General features: G+C 37.2%; 1 protein-coding gene across 3 annotated transcripts in view; it reads right to left on the bottom strand.

The window, feature by feature from the left end:
- Window positions 1-16,741, bottom strand: part of CCHR3.PART0H10orf67 (chromosome chr3.part0 C10orf67 homolog) — a 2,394,588-nt gene that overhangs the window by 328,708 nt on the left and 2,049,139 nt on the right. For all 3 annotated transcript variants that reach the window (XM_044064558.1, XM_044064557.1, XM_044064559.1), the window contains one exon: window positions 2,663-2,749. In XM_044064558.1, coding sequence (XP_043920493.1) covers window positions 2,663-2,749 — 87 coding nt within the window. The remainder of the gene's footprint in view (window positions 1-2,662; window positions 2,750-16,741) is intronic.

Below are 16,741 nucleotides of genomic sequence, written 5' to 3'. Positions count from 1 at the left end.
TGCGTATTTTACTTGGTTTGGAAGAGTTATCCTCATAACATTTTCTTTTGGGGGCCTGTTATTTGGGATTTCTGTTTGCTCTGCCCTCTAAAGGACTGAGAAGCAGCCTTGGTACATGAAAAAAAAAATTGAGATTTTATGCATCAATTTGCCTGTATCATCCTATTGTTTCAGGATCTGTGTAGCCACAGGCCAAAATATCAGATCTAGGCTAAGTGGTGAATTAAGAATTTCAGACTTCAAATCATCAAAAAAATCTGATTATACAACCAAACAAATCTCAACATCACTTAAGAAGCAAAAGCTCTAGACACACTTCTCAAAGCATGTTTAGAAACTTGAGTCAAGTTAGAAACGATCTAAAATATGACCTACCTTCTGGAGACAACAAAGCAGCAAATTCCTCCAAACTATAAGCACATTATTTTAACACAAACTTCCACATATAGCACTGATAATTCAAGATCCTAAAGGCTAACACAGTAGAAACAAACAGTCTCTTACCTTGTTTAACAGGGGGCACTGGTTTAAAGAAAGCCAACAATTTCTTTTTGGCTGTTGCTGGTGGAGTTACTGCAGCAAGGTCATCTGACAACTGAGAATAAAGACTTTTATAATCTAGAGAGACCCTATACTGCTTATTGGCTTTCTTTGGAACTGCAGCCAGTAAGTCAGGAGCCTTGAAAGCAGCTTTAACACCACCTTCAACAGCTAGCATAATGGAAGGAAGAGGTGCAGAATTAGAAACTTCATCTAACAGATTATAAAATCTGCCCATTTCTGAAGGAGCCTCTGTTTGCACCCAAGCAAAAATATCACTGAATCTAGCAAAAGTCTCAGCAAAAGAAGAAACTTGTCTAGGATTAACTTCTGGTTTACTATCTGAAGTTTCGGAGTTCTAGGCAATGGATTCTTAAGAAGACTCACCCCTCTGACTCTGTCAGAATCCTCATCCTTTAAAAACAGTTACTATTTTCTGGCAATACCTGCACTTGAACTTTATATAACATCTGACTTATATACAGAAACATCCTGATCATCTACCGTGTAATTAAGTTTTTGTTTCTTTTTTCTAGGTATATTCATATTGGCAAAGTGATCAGGGGTCGGCCTACTGTTCCTGGCAAGAAGTCTCTTTCCCCAGACAACTCCTGCACCTAAAGTGTTTCATTCATCTATATCTATAACAGGTACTGGAACAGCCCTGGAGGATGTGTCTGATCCCCTGTCCATAGTGGCCATTTCAGCTACACGAGAGGGAGTTCAGGCAATAGATAATTAGTCTGCAGAATCATCTTTGGTCATGCCAGAGTCATTAACCATAGGCTGAGGCAATACTTTTACTTGCTTTTTCTGTTTTGGAACAACCGGAGTGAAAGAAGCAGGACTGGGAATATTATCCATGCTGTAGCCAATGAAAAAATCTGATTACTGGTACAGTATGCTCAGTAACACTGGGAGAAGGTAAGTGTTCACTAGTAAGCACCAAGCACACACTTTTCTTCTCCAAGCTAGTAAACATTAAGAAGTATATTGAAAATTGTCAAAAAAGCCAAATGGATACCAGTGTCTCAAATGCCAAAAGCGCCAACTAAAAATCCAAAACAATGACACTGTGGAGGTTTAGGATAAAGGACAAACAGACCAAAAAGCTACCAACGTGAATTTTATTAAGAAAAAATAATGTAAAAAAGCATAAAATGCTTAACTTTATCACCGTGTTTTTGTCCCTAACAACAGGACTTCATCAGATAGTCCTACCCCCATATTACATCCATTTTATACTAACACTAATTATCCAATTACGTAATCAAGACTAATACTACCACAGAACATTTATTACCTCAGAAATGAGAAAACATCTTAATTCTGTTAAAAACAATAATAGACAGGAAAAACACATTCCAGCTGTAGAAAAAAAAAACAGCTCAAATACTTAATATTTTTATAAAATCACAGTTTCTACATAATATTGAAAAATGAGCCAAATAAACAGAAACACACACAATTCCTGATAGAAGCCAGTATTCTTAAGTGGAATACCACAAAGAGCTGTTCTTTTTTATGTTAAGGCAGATTAGAAATAATACCACAAATATTCAATAAAATATTTAAGAGAGGAAGGAGTCCCCCAAAATGGGTCTTATCTGTTAGGCAAGAAGCTTTAGACCAACTGCTGTTCCTCTGAAGCCAGAGGGATGTTTCTCCTCAAGCTGGCAGTAAAATTATAAAAATTTACCCCACTCTGTTTGCTGATGTAATTCCCTCCAAAAAGAGTGCAGCCTTTCTGCAGTCAGAATGAGTTAGGGAAGGAGGAGAGTTACAGGTTTGGCGTGTTGGTCGGATGCTAAGTCCTTGGCAGGACACTACCCATAAGCTACTGTAGAAGTGAGAATGAAAAATATCAATGAATAGTGCTACAAAAGACCTCTCCACAGAAAGAGGTTGCAACTTTTTATATTTACTAGTTTTACTACTACAGTTTGCTTTATCCATCGTTCTGTATTTGTAATCTGCGTTTACTTACTTTAATTAAAACAAAAACACTAAAATAGTAAAATTACCATGGTGTCTACATCACATAATGTTCATATCATAAACATGGAATTTCATTATTTCAATAATTGTAAATAATTGCCTTTGATTATGACATATTACTTACCAGTGGCAAGCCTGATAAAGAGTACCCCAGAATGGGAGCAGCATCCCTTTGAACAGCTCCAGGTACAGTACCAACAGGAGCATCAACCTAAGTGGAATACATTGTTTAATATTTACAATTAGGTAAAAGTTTGACTCAGCTGTCTAAATTAATGTTTTATTCGCAGTATTTCATAGTCTTTTACAAGTTATGACTTAAGTGACTTTTAAAACATTTGATACAATTCGCCTGTGCTCAGAGCAGTAAAGGCTAGTTCAATTACAGCCATGTATGAAAATGCTATGCTCTGAATTACACTCAGAGTTATTTTCATGCCTATAGCCCCTGCTGACACTATGCTTTTCACACAGATCTACTCATCACAGCCTTCAATACCGTCTCATATCATGCTTCAATATCTTATTACATGCTGTGTATACCTGACAACCTCTCCTGAGAGTCAGAGGCCATGCCTCACCTAGTGATGTTTTTTTTCGTGTTTCTTAAATACTATGCTAACCTACTCTGCTTAACCTTTACTTTCTTTTTTTCTTATTCCTCTTGATTTTTTTTCCTTTTTCATTGGCCCTCTTTCTCATCATGTCTTCCTATCTATTGTTTCCCTGTTCCCACCTTTTTCCCTTCGTCTCCATTCCTATTTTTCCCCACAGTACACATTCATTTGATAATCCATTTAACATATTCTTTTGGATTTAGTTTCTAATGACCTCCATCTGCTATTCTACAAGAATTTTAAACTGCTTAACATAATACATAGTATAGATTTAATTACTTTTGTTCAAAACACATTTACATAGTCAACCTTTTTTATTCTCTCAGCATTATTAATTCCTTGACTCTTAAAACCCTCACTTCACTAAACACAATGGAATGCATAAGAACTGTTATGCCTTAACTAGTGAGTAGGACATTTACGTTACTTGCTAAACAGGAGATTCATCTGCTTGATAAACAATTCTGCTTCAAGATACTCTAAACTGACCATAGGAGTATGTGTGCATGTGAGTGTGTGGTGTGGAAGAACTACCACAGCAGGGCTAGCCACCCAGTGGTGTAAACCTTGGCTCAAGATGATTGTCACTGTTGAGGTGACGCCCCAACTCCAAGTGCAAAAATGGGAAAGATGGGTTGTGGGTGGGTGGATGGATGGATGGATGGATGGATATAAAGCACACTTATGAAGTGTATGGCAACCATTCTGCTGTTTGGTTATGCAAGGCTATTTTGGGTGCCAAACATTTCCTAAAACCTACTCAAAAGTATAATATACAGAAAAATATACTTACTACATAATTCTGACTAATTTTCTAATAGAAGTATATTTTTTCATGGCAAAGGACTGCATTATGTTGCTTAATAGTCAACATCTAATATTTATTCAAACAGGGACAATTCCCGGTATAATTCTGTATTAAAATGCTGAATGTTTACGTATGTTATTATGTTATGGTATAATAAGTTGTTTGAAAAAAAACAATGCTCACCAAACTAGGTATATACATTGTTGGTACATCACTTCTACAACATAAATCAAGTTACAGACACATCTTCAACATACTGTGAGGATGGTGAAATGCCACCCAGAGAAATTTTGCATGTTCAAAAGAGGACGCTTGAGGTAGGGGAACATTTAATAAGCATTTCATTCAGTATTCAGGTAAGTAGTGAAACAGGATTTTGGCATGGTATATATTATTTTAATCATAGCTGCCATGCCTTAAAAATACAATATGAATGCTGCCTAAAACTATGCAGTCTGGTGTATGATTTTCCAGAATGTGTACTTTTGTAACCTACTTAGGTTTTGCTTTCAAAGTCCATCATTGTGATTACAACTTCTCAAACCATATAAAGCACAGCAGTTAACATGCAGCTATATATGTGTGACCGAACAAGAATATAATACCAGTAAATCTAAACAGATGTGAATTCATGCACACTGCAGAAATCACTGTGAGACTTAGAAAGCACAGAGCAAAATAAATTAATATAAAATGTGTAATTTTGTAATTACTGAAACTTGGTTTAAATGTTCAGGAAGCACTCCTTCCATACTTGGGTTTTAATTCTATCATCCCTTTAGACCCAATGACAACTACAGTGGCTTCTCAATATTTGATAAGGACTATAATACCTTCAGATAGATTCCCTCACACTCACAAACAGAACTTGTAGCATTCCAAATCGCACAAAACAGGACCAATTATCAATGTGTAGCTTGTCACAGGACACCCATCTATATCCCCTGAAAATCATGTAAGATTCCTAAATGTACTTGAACTCCATATAAACAATGACAACAATATTTTGGATGACATTAACTACTCCACAATGAAATGGACTACATATAACTCCAAAGCAAGATATGCCCAAAAGTTGTTAGAGTTAATAAAATAGAACTCTCTGGACCAGATTGCTAACAAAGCCACTAAAGGACATAATATTATTGAACCGGTCCTTACAAATATAGCTTCTTCATTCCCCTGAAATCTCCTTCTCCAGTTAAGCTGGGTTGTAAACTAGTGACCTTTACCTTTGAAATCTCTAAACCCAGTAAAACCATTATCTCAGAAGTCAAGGATTCCAAAAGTGCTAATCTCATCAAATTCTATGGCGAAGTTTCAACATTCACATATAGCAGCATGACTTCAGATCTTGCCACAGTAGATAGCTTCAAAAAGGAGTTTTATGCTGACTTAGATAAGATAAATGTATAGAACTCAGTCCCCACCAGATCTAACTATAATGGAATCTTTAAAACAAACAACCTTGATGGTCCAACAGCATAAATAAACTCTAGAATAAAAGAAAAAAAAAATCCTTAAAGTTCACTATAGATCAAATGGTCCTCATATAACATCAGAAAAATTGACTAAATCTTGAAAAATGCTATTCAATTTATTAAAGCAGCCAATGAACTTAGTTTAGCATCTTAAGCAAAGTCCAATTAAAAATCTTTCTTGAGCTATGTTAAGAAACCAAGAAATAACATCCATCTTTATTCTGAACTTATTCATAATGGCATCATCTACTCTGATCCAGTAGACATTGCTAACATACTAGCAAACAAATCCAGTGTAAATTTTACTAAAGAGATGACTACCTAAATCCATGAATCTCTCAATGCCCCCATCATCACTAAAGAACATGTACTGGAGGTACTTTGCAAGACTAAAAATAATTCCTCTGTGGAAAATGATAATATACATGGCTGTATAATAAACAGTGCTAAATAAGTTCTAACAGGACCATTCCTTAAACTATTTAACTTGAGTTTAGTCACTGACTTTGCCCCAAGGCTTGGCGCACAGTAGTAGTGATGCCACTCCAAAATGTTGGCCCCACCACTGACCTTGATAATTATAGATGCATCAGCCTGACAAATCTTATTTGCAAAGTCATGGAACTTATTAGGATTGACCTGATACACTATAATATCAAAAATCTCATCAAGCTAGACCAGTAGCAGTTTGGCTTTGTTGAGTGTAGATCCTGTCTAATAAAACAGGTTAACTTTTTTTGAAAGGGTAACACAGGCTGTTCATAGTGGTCACATTTCCCACATGGCATACCTTGACCTAGTCAATGTGTTTGATACCATCCCACATGTTATTAACAGTTTGTAAGTTACCAACAGTTCCCAATGTGGTAAGATGGATAGCTAATTGGCTAAAATAACTCACACTGAGTGGGTAGTAGGTGCTTTATCAGAGAGTGTTAAGGTGACCAGTGGTGTCCCACTAGCCCAGAGCTGGGACCTCTTTAGTTCATCACTTAGTTTTCTGATCTCTAAACTATGAACCAAGACTTCTGGTTAACAAAGTCTGCAGATGATTATAAACTGGGAATCATTACTAAGTTTCCCTCTGATGACAAAGCCCTTCTGCAAGAACTTACACTTATAAACACCTAGTTTACTAAAAATGTGATCAAATTAAAAAAAAACTGCAATATTGTCATTCCTTATATAAACCCCATTCCCTCAGCAAGCAACATGCACAACACTCCTCTCCAAAATGAGAATGTTGTTAAAGGCCATTGAACTTTTCCTTTTATTATAGTTTAATGACAGTAGTAAGAAAGGCCTTCAGCTTAATGCAGCTAACTACTAATGGAAAACCATCCAGAGCTAAAGATGTCATTACCTCCTTATATTCGGCATTGGTTAGAACAGTTATTGAATACAACGCTCTATTTGGGATGTACCTCACTGGACATAACCAACAACTAGAAAGACCCCAGAGGTTCCTAACTAAGGCTATCACTGGCTTCAAAACCCTAAGCTACCCAGAAAAGACTGGAAGTACTGTCCTTTTATTCAGTATCTTATAGATTCCCGAGCGGAGATCTGTGCCATTAGGGTTCCAGTGTCCTGGATCTCTTGTATCTCCACAAATCAAGTAGTCTTGCAAATAACAAAACCAATCATCTAAATTTTCATTAGCAAATAAATAAAACGTGGAAAAACTTGTTCATTACACAGCAACTTTCTCACCTCTAGAATAGACTGCCACCGCAATTTAAGAAGTGTGAGATTATCTTCCTTCAAATAGAAAGATTAGTTATGTAAGTTAACTTACCATAAATGTAGATGTTTGAATGGTTACTGCTGTAGTAGCCTAAGATATTCTGGTTATATCCTGTCAAGGATATGACCAACTGGTCAGCTTATAAAAGCTAAACGGTGCCTTCCACATGCTCTAACTCTCAAGAGCTTGAGCAGAGTTCCATATAAAAAGGCATTTAGAGTGTCAAAAGCTTCAGTGCTTTCTTGCTCCAAGAAGGGAGGCAATAACCCTGAAAGGAAATACGCTAGGAAATGAAAAGCAAAAGTAACTATATATACAAGGGTATATACATCCACACCCTAGCAATGCAAAATAAATAAATAAATTAATTAATAAAAAGAAGGGGACTGGAGTGATTACACAACTACTGAACAGTGATCTATTAAAACATCTGCTGTTATGGCAAGTTAACTAACTCGCACAGATGTAGTATGTTCAACATTAAATCCCAAAGGCTTGGGGTCTAGCTCAGCATAAGGCTATGATGGGACTTGTTGAGGTCTTAATTAATCATTATGAGGTGACTATTGATCAGGATTTAATTGAGGTTACTAACATGTGTGAATCCATAAGGAGATTTGAGGGGTAACCTTTACTTGTTTCCCTTAATAAACTCAGGGATGAACTGTTGGCACATGAAACACAACTCAAAGAAAAGAAAAAAACATATATTTTTGAGAGATTTAACTGACTATTCAAGTGGGGACACTTTTTCTAAGAAATATGCCAAACATGTTAGATTTCAGAGTGCGCCTCAGTCTGTTCCCAGGAGAAAGAGGCCACGTTCTATTTTAAAACAATCAGGGCCACAGTATGATACTTCAGTTGAGGATTCTTTCTCTGCTGTGGAATCTGATGTGCAGGGCACCACAGATTCACCCACACCCAAGAGAAACAACAGTACCCCTTTAGGCATAAACAAAGGAGGGGGGAAGAAAACACAAGCGCAGTACAAGATATGGAGGGCCTGTTGCGCACGTTTGCCCAGAAGTGAATAATTGTAATGTGCTTAATTTCTTCTTACACCTCATCACCTACGCATATTGAAATTCTTAATAAAGGACTTTCTTTTATTCCTGGTTTCTTTGTTCCAGAGGACAATTTTGCTAATGATATTCTTTCCTTTTGTAGGCTTTTGAATTTAAGACTTTTCTTTCAGGATAAGACTACTATTGGTTCTCACGAGGATTTTCACTACCACAAATCCACATTTTCGCCACCTATGAACCCTAATGTTTTGCTTTTTCAAAGAAGTGTGCTTAGGGACTTACACTTTGATGGTAGGGAACACCAAGTTGGCCATAATAATGTCTCAAATATTGAATCTGATTGTATACAAGAGTTGGCCTCCAATCATGACTTGGTAATTTTGGCTGCTGATAAAGGTGGAGCGGTGGTTGTACAAGATTGGGCCAAATACAATAGGGAGGCACTGAGACAGTTATCTGATGTTTGTTATTATACACATTTGCCCTTTGATCCTACAGCTTCTTATAAAAAACAAATTGATAATTTTTTATCTTTAGCTGAGGAGGAAGGCATTATTTCTCAGTTTATCAAACAGCAATTGACTGTCTCTGACCCAGTCCTGCCATATATCTATTTTTTACCTAAAGTGCACAAAAATTTGGATAATCCACTGGGAAGGGCCATTGTGTCTGGTTGTGGTTCATTAACCGAACCTTTATCTCAGTATTTAACTAAATACTTAAAACCTTTGCTCCCACTTATTAGGTCTAGGATTCAGGATACAACCGAATTCCTACAGACTGTTTCTCACAATTGGAACCCAATTGGTTATTATGTAGCCTTGATGTATCATCATTATATACGAACATCCCCCATTGTGCCAGTATTGAGGCTTTGAAATATTGGTTGGAGTTTTCTGGACTGTATACACCAAGTTTAATACCTTTCTATGAACATGTCCTGACAAAAAATGTTTTTTTTGTATCAGGACACCATCTATTTACAGATTAGAGGAACAGCTATGGGTGCTTCTTTTGCCCCGATTTATGCTAATTTATTTATGGCTTTTTTAGAACTTCAATTAATCTAGGATTCTAATCATAACATTTTTCTACAGGACATGGACATATGGAGGCGTTTTTTGGATAATTGCTGGTTGGTTTGGAGGTCGGATCTTATTTATCTTCAGAAGTTTGTTGATTATCTCAACTCAAATAAGTGGGGAATTCATTTTACGGTTAATCACAGTAAAAATGAAATGAATTTTTGGATGTGTTGGTAACTAAGAATCCTGATAACACCTTAAAAACTGTGGTTCATCGAAAGTTCCCCCAGTATAACTCCTACCTCCATGCCACCAGCTATCGTCCACCGCATATATGTTGTAATATACCAAAGTCTCAGTACATGAGGTTAAATGCATTTGTTCAGACAACTCCACTTATTCAATACATTGGGATGATCTTACTGCTAGATTCATTCAAAGGGACTATAAATTGGGGCAAGTACTGAATGCGAGGAATTTGGTTGAATCTATGCAGCAGGAACAACTGCTGAATTATAACAAGGTTAAGCCCAAGGATACTTTGGTATTGCGTTTAACCACTACTTATGGTCATAATACCGTTGGACTTATTAATAGTGTGCAACGCAATTGGAGTATTCTCCTGGTTGATGAACGATTATCTGACTTTACTGGTAATAAGTGCGGGTTTTCTTTTAGGAAAGGTAGGAACTTGGGTGCCCTCTTCAATCATTATAAGAAGGAGCATTATTCCTTAGGGGCCAATATCCAGAGAACACTATTAGGTGACCGTCTTAGTGATTGTTTCCCTTGTGGCCACTGTATTTATTGTGTTAAAATCAATAAAACTAAGAGCTTTACCAGTCGTAATACTGGTGTGGTTTATAATATTTCTGCTTTTGTTAATTGCCAGTCTGATTGGGTCATTTAATTAGTTACATGCTGTTTTCTGCATTCTACGTGGGGCAGACATCTAGGCCTGTCAAGTTTAGAATTGCAGAACATTTATCTGATATTAGGCACCAATAAGCTAATAATGCCCTATACAAACATACATTGAAACATTCCAGTGCTAATTTCAACTTCACTATCATTGATAAAATTCAAGGCAATAGAGCAAAGGTTTTTGGTTGGCATGACATGCTTATAAAATTAGAGAAAAGATGGATCATTAATTTGGGTGGCTTGTTTTCCTCTGGTTTAAATGAGTATTTGTAGTTTACTAATTTTTCATGATGATTGTCAGGTGTTCCTTTTATAAGGCAGGCATGTTTTGTCCTTTTTGTTTTCTTTTCTTCACTGATGAAGGCTTGATATATAAGCCGAAACCGGTTTGGATTGTGGACTGCAGGCTTTCTGCCTTTTTATTTGCCTTATGGCATAATAAAGTGAGATATTCATTAGTACACCATGTCTGCTGGTCAACGTTTTTTCTATTCTGGTAGATTACCATAGCTTACAAAACAAAAAGGAAGGGGTAAGTAAATTAAGAACCCAGAAGTACAGGAGAATGGTCCATGCAAAGCCTGTTTTGGGCCTAGAAAAACAATCCAATTTACAGTGCTTTATATATATGTACAGAGGATCAAGTTGCTGCCTTTAGAATACTTCTAGAATTCACCCCTTTCAAGAAGGCCATGGAAGAAGCCAAAGTTCAGGTGGAATGGGCCCTAACCCTACCTGGAAATGGCTTGTTAGGTGAAAATGACAAAAAGAAGCAGCATAAGACAACCATCCAGAAACAGCCTGCTTTGATACTTGTTGCCCTTATTCTTTTACCTTTATTGGAGACAAACAGCAGATCAGTATCTGAACCACCAGAGCACATCCATAGCATGAATAATTTGTTTCCCCTTGATTTTGGGTTCCAGAAAAAAGACAGGGAGATTAATAGACTGGCTCAAGGATTAGGTCTTACAGAAATCCTATCCTTGTGGAAAGTAGGGTTGACTTACTACATAAGAGTGCAAGTCAGATACTTTTCTAGCAGAAGTCAACGCACTGAGTAAAAAGTAAAACAGTCTTCCATGTTAACAATCTCAATTCTGCTTGATGAGCTGGTTCAAATGGAAGAACAGTAAGTTTTTCAAATATTTGTAACTGCCATCATCTCTTTGACATGTCTGAAGCATCTGTTGAGACAGACTGGACAGGAAGTGGAAGGGAGAATAGGAAACCTGGATTCTGAGAGAATTGGTCTGTCCACCATAGGACCTCCCCTCCTCACAAACACTAGAACTGGGATGTGAAAAGATAAAGACAGCAGATGCCATGTCCAGACCAACTTGAAGTTTCACTGAATATTTCACGTTAAGTCTGGCCAAGGGAAACATAAAAATCATAAAAGCCATGTACCCCAAAATTCTGAGAAATTCCCTGACAGATACCTGGTTGTGATTGAGAAAAAAAAACTCTGGAAGGACTATTTAACATTTCTACTTCATCTGGAGGAATTATGCTCTTCCAAGGGCAGACTGAAGTATTCTGTGAGAAGGGAAGAGAAAAGACTTCTGTACTGTAAGTTCACTTGAACTAGACTGAGCAGAATATTTTTGAGTACTTGTTAAGGACTCTTGACAACTGGAAAAGAGTCTGCAAATATAAGACATTTGTCCAAATATGCAAAAATGTAAATACCTAGAAGTCTGTAATAAGCAATTACTGGAACCAGACACTTGGCAAATACCCTTGGAAAAGTAAATAGTTCAAAGAGGAAGACAATGAACTGATACTGTAAACCAGATACAGAAAATCTTAAGAAATGCCTGAAATACTTATCAGTGGGAATGTGATATGAAGCATCTTTTAAGTCTAGCTTTACCATAAAGGCTACTAAAGGGACATGATATTACAGGGTCTGAAGAGATAACATTTTGAACTTTGGGACCTTGACAAAAAGAATGAGAAAGGAAGCCTAGCACTGGCTTCTGGTCCCTTATTGCTTTGGCATAAGAAAAAAAAAACACTTGAAAAAAACTCTGTCAGTATATAAGGCAAGTACTGGCTCTATGGCTCTCTGAAATAACATTTGTTCCAGATCTGGAGGAAAAAGGAATATTTGGTTTACTGGATGAGGAGGAATTCCTGGAAAGGAAGGGGTGGCTCTCACTGTTAAGTGTATGCCTGTGAATGACGTTCAGAACTTGTTTGCCTGGAAGAAAAATACAGACTTATAGGGAGAGATTGCCATGATGGGGTGAGGGGCCTCAATAGGCAAACAGCCATTCTGACATTTTGGACTATCTTTGACTTTGAGAAGTTTTCCCTTTATTTTTGGAGCCTTCTTGCCATTGGTTTTAAAATGTTATTTGTTGGCACCTAGCTGCTTAAATTGATTTTAAAAAAGGAGCTGAAATCTATGAATCTATGAAAATGTTTGTTTTAAGAAAGGATGGTTGGAAGATCTGGGTCACTACTTAAATTAACTTTCCTCTTTCATCAAATCTCCTAAGCATCTCAGCTGCAGAAGGGCCAAACAGAACTTCCTTGGCCAGGGGAGAATTTAAACTTTTGGTTTTAACATCCTCAGGATGATTTTGTGAACATAATTAAGCACATTCTCTTAAGATAGGCTGATTCTTCAAAAAAAAACAAGGTGGTTTAGGATTACTAGATTTGAAGGGGTATTTTAGAGCTACACAATTAAACCTCCTATATATAGCACAAGCAGAAGAATGGAATGGAATGATGATGAAAGCTCAAGAAACAAGGAGAGACTGGGATTTTGGATGCAAATCTTTAAGGAGAATAATATCTATTCAAAATACTACATTCATAAAGTAGTTCATAAAGTAGCAGAAAGTATTCTAAGAACTAAGCCAGCACGGGAATGGTAAAAGGAGATTCTGCTGATAGGGATGACTGCAATTAGGGATACAGACAATAGGCAAGTGGGGGATGGAATTATTGGAGAAAACTGGCAAAAGGACCATGGTATTGGGAACAAATAATTAGAGAGGGAAAGGTAATAAAATGGGAAGAGGCCAAGCATTTATTTGGACTGCTGGCTAAAGATTGCCTTCCCTATCAAGGACTGATATCAGAGTATAGGCAAAGAGAATGAAATAGGGGAATCCTAAGCAGAACACCATGAGTTTTTAGTAGATGCTAGAATAGAAGCTGCCATTAAAAAATGAATAATAAGTAGAACATATAAAATATTGCAATATAACTATAAGAATCGATCAAAGGAGGTTGGAAAGGATTGAGAAGAGAGACTGGACAAGCAATTCACAAAAAAACAATGGGGGTATATATGTATGTCTCCCAAACATGCAACAAAGTCTAGAAGATTTAGGATCTTTGCTTGGAAGTGTTTACATAGGTATTTTTATACCTCAATTAGACTCCAAAGATTTTTTTCCTCCAGTAGACAACAAATTTTGGAGGTGTGATGGTGAAGAAACAGGTAATTGGGAACATCATTTCTGGAAGTGTAATGAGTTGGCAGACTTTAAAGATTCCGTGCAGACTACTCTTTTGGAAATACTGGTTGAGCAAATTGGTGAAACCCAGGAAATGATTTTTTTGAGCTATGATACAGAATCGGAATTGCCTAGACATAGTACGTAAGGCTTGCTGAGTCTAATTATGGTGGCTGCCAAAAAAGCAATTACTAAAAAATGGAGATCAAAGTCCAAACTAACTGTACTAGAAGTAGTGAATATAGTATTAGAGTTAACACTACTGGAATTGGGATCTTTAGAAAAGGGTAGGAGCAAATCACTTAGAAAAAAATGGAAACTGTGGGAACAATATATGCATAGGAGGAATGAGGTTAAAAAGAAGGGTTCAGGCGCCTAGGTAGTGAGACATTTCCCTGTGGTACATTTGACTGGGGACACATGGCTGAAGTGACATTCAGCTGCAGAGAAATATGGCTGTTTGCAAATTCTCTGTGGGCAAAAAGAAGAATGTGTTGCCATGCCCACAACTTCAATAACCAAATGCACAGGGGGAAAACAATGTCCATGGTCCCCAAGGGAACATGAGACAGCAGGCAGTATGGCAAGCATCAACAGCAGGCTGGCCAGAGGGCATGTCAGTGGCAGTAAAATGCAATGCACAATGGGCACTGCCTTTATAATCTGTGTGTGTGGACCACTACCCCCTTCACTGTGTCTAGGAAACATTTAAACACATACTGGAGCATAAATGTGACTACAGTAGCCTGCATGATTTCTTCCATGCTGTAGCACACTACATGTTGTAGTTACATATGTATGTACTGCACACTGAGCACAACACTCATTACTTCTTCTGCCACCATGCATTTGGTTATTAAAGCTGTAGGCATGGCAGTGTGTGCTTCTCTTTGCCTACAGGGAATTTGGAAATAGTTATATTTCTCTGCAGCTAAATGTCACTTCAACTATGTGCCCCCAGTCAAATGTACCACAGGGAAATGTCTCGCTGCCCAGGCGCCTGAACCTAAAAAGAAGGCAGGATCTGAAAGAGCAATGTAATTTTTCACTGACAATGCCTGGATAGATTATAGGTGATGTATAATATCTGCAACTAAAATTATGTTAATATGGTTTATGATATATGTTTGCCACTAGAATTATGTCAATATAGTCTGTTTTCATTTACATAAATATATGATTGCCTATGTCATATGTGATCATCTAAAATAATGTTCTGTATTTTATGTTACTATTGCATATAATGTATTCTTATGTTACTATTGCCTATATTGGAGCTTTTCTCCCCAGGCCTCTACTGAAAATGAACATATATCCAAGCTAGACTAGCCCGGTCCACAAATGTAAAATAAAAAATAAAAATAATTTAATAAAGATGTTTCTTGTTTTTAAAAAAAGAAAAAGAAAAAAGCAAATACTCTCATGACTGTCCCAGAAGCAGCAAGATAGTATCAGCAATGTCATAAGAACTCTTTAAGGCATGTTTAATTACATCTGAATTAGATACAAAACAAGCATTCAAAGGAATTTTCACTTTAAAAGAGGGAAGCTTAACACTTAAAATTTTCAGATTTTCAAAAGACTGATGTAAAAATATTAATATTTGAGCCTGGCAGTTTAAACTTCTGACTGTTAAAGTGGCTGAAGAGTAAATTTTTCTTCCCACATTTGTCAAAAGCTTTCCCATCCTTGTCAGAAGGAATGGAAGTAGCATTAGCCTTTTGTCTAGCAGAAGCAATTTTGGATATGGAAATCACTTTAAGGTCTGCGTTGGGGTTAGAAAACAAGTATTTGTGTGTCTGAGGTACCTATACCTATTAGATGTCCTAGGGGTAAGAGAATGACTGCCATATAAACTATAACCTGTCAGGAAAACATTCTCTAAAGAGGATAAAATAGGAAGAACAGTTGCAGAGTAAGGTATATCCAACACTAAGAAATCATAATGTATTTGCTGGGAGATAGGACTGTCATTCTGATCCCCCCAAAATCTTTCATTTTAGATACATTTTCAGAAAAAGGTCTGTAGGGAAATCTGAAGCAGCACTTTACTCAGAATAAGAATCTTCAGGTTGTGAAGAAAATCCTGAAGCACCATTTTCTTTCTTCAATCCTTAATTTTCTGACTGAAAATCAGAGTCAGAAAGAGAAGAAACTCTTTTTCCTTCCTTTCCTGAAGAGGAAGTAGGTAAAGAAAAAGAAGAAATGAACTCCATAGCAAATCCTAGCAAATCTTCCCTGTCCATTGAAATAGAAACAGGAGAAGCACATTTCTTTACATTTTGATTTTCTTTTCCTGGGAATTTCCCTGGAAAACGACTGACCCAAAACATCTATCCTATTCTGGGGCTCAAGCTTCCTTTCCAGCTATGCAGTAGACCTTCACCTGTCCCCTCTCCCTAGACTGAAAAGGTACAGCTGTGTACACTTACCATAAATGTAGATGTTCAAGTGTATTCTCTGTTGCAGTCATTACATTTGGGTTATCTGCTTGCAGGTAGCCCTCAGTCGGCCTGATTAACAAAGTCTTGGGTCCTGCGTCGGTTGCTGTCTCTTCCGTGACGTCAGGTCGTCAGGGGGTATAAAACATGCAGCTGACGTCATTACATCAGTTTTTCTTGCCCAAGATATCAGGTTCCCCCCTAATGGGAAGCAATTAAATCTATAAATATACAACGTTATACCTCAGACAAAAAAGCAAATACACCAAAAAGCTTTTAAGCATTGAAAAGGAGGGAAGAGGTATAGCCAAAAGAAGTCAGGGGGCTGGAGGGAGGGTAACCAGGACTGCAACAGCTCTGGATTTAGAGAAAATTGGCAAATGGTAATGCTTGGTGAAAGTATGTACAGAACTCCAGGTAGCAGCTTCTAGGATGTCCCTGGTAGGTACAACTCAGAGTAAGGCTGTAGATACAGCCCTGGTTGAGTTCGCTTTGAAACAGCCTTCCCCTCTGTTCCTGCAGCAAATGCCACCAGCAGTTGTTCAGATTTCCTTTGAGGTTTAGACCTGTACAAGTAGAATCTAAGTTATCTGTGCACATCTAAGGAGTGCAGTACCCGTTTCCCTTTGTTCTGTGGATTAGGAAAGAAGATA

The sequence above is a fragment of the Protopterus annectens genome, chromosome 3.part0 (assembly GCF_019279795.1).
Source record: "Protopterus annectens isolate FY-2018-M chromosome 3.part0, PAN1.0, whole genome shotgun sequence".
Lineage (NCBI taxonomy): Eukaryota > Metazoa > Chordata > Ceratodontiformes > Protopteridae > Protopterus > Protopterus annectens.
The sequence above is the reverse complement of the archived record's forward strand: the minus strand, read 5'-3'. Positions and strand labels throughout refer to the sequence as shown.